The sequence below is a fragment of the Myotis nattereri genome (genome assembly GCF_964212035.1).
Source record: "Myotis nattereri genome assembly, chromosome: 8".
In the NCBI taxonomy this organism is placed as follows: Eukaryota; Metazoa; Chordata; class Mammalia; order Chiroptera; family Vespertilionidae; genus Myotis; species Myotis nattereri.
Window position 1 is genome coordinate 65,140,661 of NC_138083.1, and position 5,537 is coordinate 65,146,197.

The 5,537-nt window shown below is 48.4% G+C and overlaps 1 protein-coding gene across 1 annotated transcript; it reads right to left on the reverse strand.

Annotated features, from left to right (window-relative positions):
- Positions 1-1,841: 1,841 nt before the first annotated feature.
- Positions 1,842-4,393, reverse strand: MC2R (melanocortin 2 receptor). Its single transcript, XM_081097541.1, has one exon. The coding sequence runs from the start codon at positions 2,911-2,913 to the stop codon at positions 2,023-2,025; it is 891 nt and encodes a 296-aa protein (XP_080953667.1). The 5' UTR covers positions 2,914-4,393; the 3' UTR covers positions 1,842-2,022.
- Positions 4,394-5,537: the final 1,144 nt, after the last annotated feature.

A 5,537-nucleotide genomic window follows, 5' to 3' on the forward strand; every position in this document is an offset into this window, starting at 1 on the left:
TGGTGGAAATAACATTTAAAAGTCATTTATAGAGCAGTGCTTTAGATTTTATGGAAAATAAATTTACATATAGTACTTTATCTATTAATAAATTTGGTTTAATATACATTAGTGTAATATATCTCATTGGTGAGGGGGAAGGACCAAAGGATTATTACAGAACAGAACAACAAACGACACTTTCAGTTTCATCTCCAAACTGTGAAGGAGGCCGTCTGGAAAAATACCTACAGCTGTCTTCCCTTAAACTCCATGCCTCCTGCTCTGCTTCTTAAGATCCCATTCCTCCTCACATCTAATATCAAACTCATCACCAGACCAGCAGTCCTGTCTGTGGCTGGCTTCTGCTCTCAGCAGCTCAGGAAAAACTCTACTGAGGTAAAGTGTTGCCTCTTCCAGAAGGCTCCTTGGAGCCTGAAGACCCGTGAATCCTAAGATCTGGCTTCTTTCCTCTCCCTCTTTCATCTCTTGCCCCTTTAAGCCACTCTCCAACTTAGCTAGGACTATGGTAAGAAGCTGCTTCTTCTTCTTCGTGTTTAAGTTTTAAATATTTATTGTTGAAAGTATTACATATGTCCGCTATTCCCCACTATTGACCTCTTCTAGCGGGGAGTGGGAGGGGGGAGAGGGGGGTGGTGGTGCGGCGGGGGTGGGGGAGTGGGAGGGGGGTGAGGGGGGTGGTGGTGCGGCGGGGGTGGGGGAGTGGGAGGGGGGAGAGGGGGCGGGCCCTGCCACACCATTCTCTCCCTCTCCCCCAGGCCTTCACCACCCTATTGTCTGTGTCCATGGGTTATGCAAATATACATTCAAGTTCTTTGGTTGATCTGTTCCCACCCACCTTCTGCTTCTTCTTTAAGCTGTATTTTTTAAGCTATTAACAACAGATGAGTTTGCAAACTGTTTCTTTTATTCCCATTGGCAATGCCTCTTTTTAATATCTGGCATCTGTCCTGTAGCTGATGGTGTGATGAAATTTGTAGTGACTGAGTCTCTCAGACTCATCTGTGGAAGGAAATAAAATGTCTTTCCATCGGCTTCTGCCTTGGATCTCAATAATAGCACTGTTCTTGAAATTCTTGAAGTATTATTTTGGTATTGGTTTTTCCCAGAGTATCAAAGCATGATGATCTCTCTCTCTCTCCTGCTCTCTCTTTACTTAAAAAAATACATATTGGGGCTTGGGGCCTCTTTTCCTTTACTTCTGCATCTGGACAAATTCACAAAGATTGGATATACCTTCTTCAGATGGTCACAGGTTTCCTCTGGCCTTTATTTACACACAGGAACCAAGCTGATTAAATTTTTATTTCTTCCTTTGAAATGTATGCTTCTAATGCATGAGGAGTTTTAACCAAGAAAGGATTTTAAAGCCAGTGGGGTACTGTGTGAGCAAAGAAGTCTGACAGAGAAGGTTCCTTTATTCTTGAAAACTCAAAGCTGGTTATTTGACATTTATAATTTATATCCTGCCTGCTTCCAAAAAGATTCGGAATGGCATTTAATAAATCAGACAGGTAGGCGGGAAGGAGGGCAGGCCTTTTGCATGGCGGTGTGGGACAGGCAAATTCAGCTGCAGCCATTTATTGGCACCTTTGGCTTACAAAGGCCTACATATTGTTTCTGGCCTGAATACTTGTCCTGATACTTTAAGTTCTGGAAATCCCTTATAGTGTCCTCTAGCCTGGAAAGGCCACTCAGTAAGTAATAGGCTGACAAGATACCTATAAAAGAGCAAGTTCTCCCCTTAGCCCAAAGCTCTCAAATTTGCATTGCTTAATGTGCTTTGTATTCTGTCCCTTTTAGTACATTATTTTATCTCTCTAGTTATCAGAGTTGTACTCCAGCAAGCCTGTTGACACAGAACCAAACTATTACAAATACTAGTAAGTGGGCTAATCCTCATGCACACTAGGGAATGATAGGGCAGTATTAGTATTTGTTGGTATGTCATGTTATTCTATCACGTGACAATATTATCCCCATGATGATAATTAATCCCCCTGGTGAGAATCAGTAATTCTACTAGTACCTGCTGCAGAAGATCATCTTTTTGAACGCTTCCCTGAGCTCTGGGCTTCGGAAGGCATATATGAAGGGGTCAATGACTGCATTGCACATGATCAACATGCCATTCACCTGGAAGAGGGACATGTAGCAGGCACAGTAAGGGTTATTTGGGCAGAATGTCATTAAGAGGACATGAAGAACAAAGGGGGCCCAGCAAAAGATGAAGACCCCAAGCAGGATGGTCAGTGTGATGGCCCCTTTCATGTTGGCTCTGGAAAGTGTTGAGATCTTCCTAGCATGGGAACGGGCCAGCAAGAACATGTGCACATAGAGGCAGAGGATAAAGACCAGCATCAGAGGGAACAATGATGTGAAGGTGATCACTGTGGGGACGCGATGGGAGAAGATCACCATGGTGATGCCACTGCAGGTGCAGCACGTCCAGATGACCGCCAGGACAGCAAGGGCGCGGCGCATGGTCACGATGCGGTGGTACTGCAGGGCATGAAAGATGGTGATGTAGCGGTCCGCGGCGATCGCAGACAGGCTGAAAATGGAGCCCAGGAGGGAGAGGATGAACAGGGAGTCAATGATGTCATCGGCTGTGGTTTCAAAATTGCCACGAGGCTTGAGGTAACCCTTGTTTCTGAGCATGATCAGGATATTTTCCAAGATCTTGTACAAGCTGCCCAGCATGTCGGAAATGGCCAGGCTGCAAAGGAAAAAGTGCATGGGCGCCTGGAGATGCTTATTCTTGATCACCGCCAGCAGGACGGCCAGATTCTCCAGCACCCCGGCGATGGATATTGTGAAAAATACCTCTTCCGGCAAAACCACATGAGGACAGTCCGAATTATTTCTTGCTGTTTCGTTGATGTTCTCATATAGGTTGATTATGTGCTTCATTTCTCCTGCTTGTGGTTAAGACAATGACGTTACTTGGACTTGACAGAAGGCTGGACTGATTTTTCAGAATCTTTTTTTGGGGGGGATGGGTAGTACTTGTAGGAGATCTGAGGTAAAAACTACACAGTCACCTAGGAAAGAATATGTAAAAATATCAGTTGCAAAATAAACTGCAAAATAAAAACAAGCCATGTTAACTTGAAGGAAGCTCTATTGCCTCAATGAAATATAATGGTGTAATATTTTAAATAACACAGTTTACTGGGCCTTCGTCCTCAGCACTCAGTGACAAATCTTTACTGGAATTTTGAACCCAGAAATAAAAATAAAAATTATCCTTTGTCCTCTCCTCTTTCCCTTCCCCATTCTTCTTGTGAACCCAATTTGATGTGAGATAAATGAGAATGAGAAAAGAAGTAAGGAAATGAAAGGCATGTGTAGAAACAGAAAAGCACACAACTACCTTTCTTTGACTTGGAGGAGTGGCTGAATTCAGGGGACTGATGAGGTGTTCGGGTCCTTTCTTTTTCACTGCCTGACCTTAGAGCATCCTATCTAATAAAAGAGAAACATGGTAATTGGCATACAACTGCTACCCTTCCCATTGGCTAATCAGCGAGATATGCAAATTAACTGCCAGCCTAGATGGCGGCCGGCAGCCAGGCAGCTTGAAACTAACATGAGGCTTGCTTGCTTCAGTGACAGAGGACTGTAACTTCCCCCGCCTGCCTTGCGGACCTCTGAGCTTGCAGGTTAAGAAACATTGTAACAAATATAGAAGCTAAACAAAACCCCAGAAACCTGCTTTCAGCAAGCCTGGGATCTCAGAGCTGGAGTTATACATTGTTTCGATTATAGAACCTAAACAAACCAGATACCTTCTTTCAGCAGCAGAGGCCTCAGAGCTGGAGCCAGAGCTAAAGCTGGCCCAGAATAAAAAAAAAAAAAAAAGAAAAAAAGTGGTTGGGAGCTTCCGTCACCCGCCAGCCTGAAAACAGCCCTTAGCCCCTCACCCAGACTGGCCAGGCACCCCAGTGGGGACTCCCACCCTGAAGGGTGTGTGACCAGCTGCAAACAGCCCTCAGCCCCTCACCCAGGCTGGCCAGGCACCCCAGTGGGGACCCCCACCCTGATCCAGGACACCCTTCAGGGCAAACCAGCCTGCCCCACCCATGCACCAGGCCTCTATCCTATATAGTAAAAGGGTAATATGCCTCCCAGCACCGGGATCAGTGGAGCCGCGAGGCCTCCCGGCACCGGGATCAGCGTGACGGGGGCAGTGCCCAAACCCCCTGATCGCCCTGTGGCTCTGTGTGTGACAGGGGAAGGCGTCCCAACCTCCTGGTCAGCCTTGCTCTGTGCCTGATACGGGGGAGCTCCCCAACCCCCTGATTGCCCTGCGGCTCTGTGTGTGACAGGGTGAGGCACCCCAACCCCCTGATCTGCCCTGCTCTGTGTGTGACAGGGTGCGGCACCCCAACCCCCCCCCCCCACGGGCCCTGCTCTGTGTGTAACAGGGTAGAGCCATAACCTCCCCATTGGCCCTGCCCTGAGTGTGACAGTGGCAGCGCCCCAACTCCCTGATCGGCCCTGCTCTGTGGGTGATAGAGGGCGGCGCCCCAACCCCCTGATCCGCCCTTCTCTGTGTGTGACAGGGGGCGGTGCCCCATCTCCCCTATCGGCCCTACTCTGTGAGTGACAGGGGGGAACTCCCCAACCCCCTGATGGGCCCTGCTCTGTGCGTGATGGGGTGGGGAGCTCCCCAACCAACCCCCTGATGGGCCCTGCTCTGTGCGTGACAGTGGGGAGCTCCCCAACCCCCTGATGGGCCCTTCTCTGTGCGTGACAGGGGGCGGTGCCCCAACCCCCCAATCGGCCCTACCCTGAGCATGACTGAGGGTGGCATCGCAACCTCCCAATCCGCCCTGCTCTGTGCATGACAGGGGGCGGCGTCCCAACTCCCCAATCGGCCCTGCTCTGAGCCCGACCAGGGGCTGCACCTAGGGATTGGGCCTGCCCTCTGCCACCCGGGAGCAGGCCTAAGCCAGCAGGTCGTTATGTCCTGAGGGGTCCCAGACTGGGAGAGGGCACAGGCCAGGCTGAGGGACCACCCCCCCTTCCTCCCCGAGTGCACAAATTTTTGTGCACCAAGCCTCTAGTATAGAATAATGGCAAATGTATTGATGTACATTTCCAAAGTTGACGATGCAATGCAATACACGTTATTATTTTTGTTTCAAAGGCTGAACTCGCAGGAATGGTATTTCTGGAGATTTCCAACGTTTTCAAGTTTTTTCTAGGTTGAAGTTGAATTATGGCAGTAAAAGGACCCAGTTTTCCTCAAGCAGAAAAGGCTGACTAGATCATAGCTGAGTGACTTTGAGAAGTCTGCTTCAGGTGAAAGCATGTGAAATTTTTACTGATTCAGTTTCCAGGTGGCTAGACACAGATTTTTTTTTTTTTTTTAAATTTCAGAGAGGAAGGGAGAGGAAGAGAGAGATAGAAGCATCAGTGATGAGAGAGAATCATTGATTGGCTGCCTCCTGCACATTCCCTACTGGGAATTGAGCCCGCAAGCTGGGCATGTGCCCTTGACCGGAATCGAACCCAGGACCCTTCAGTCC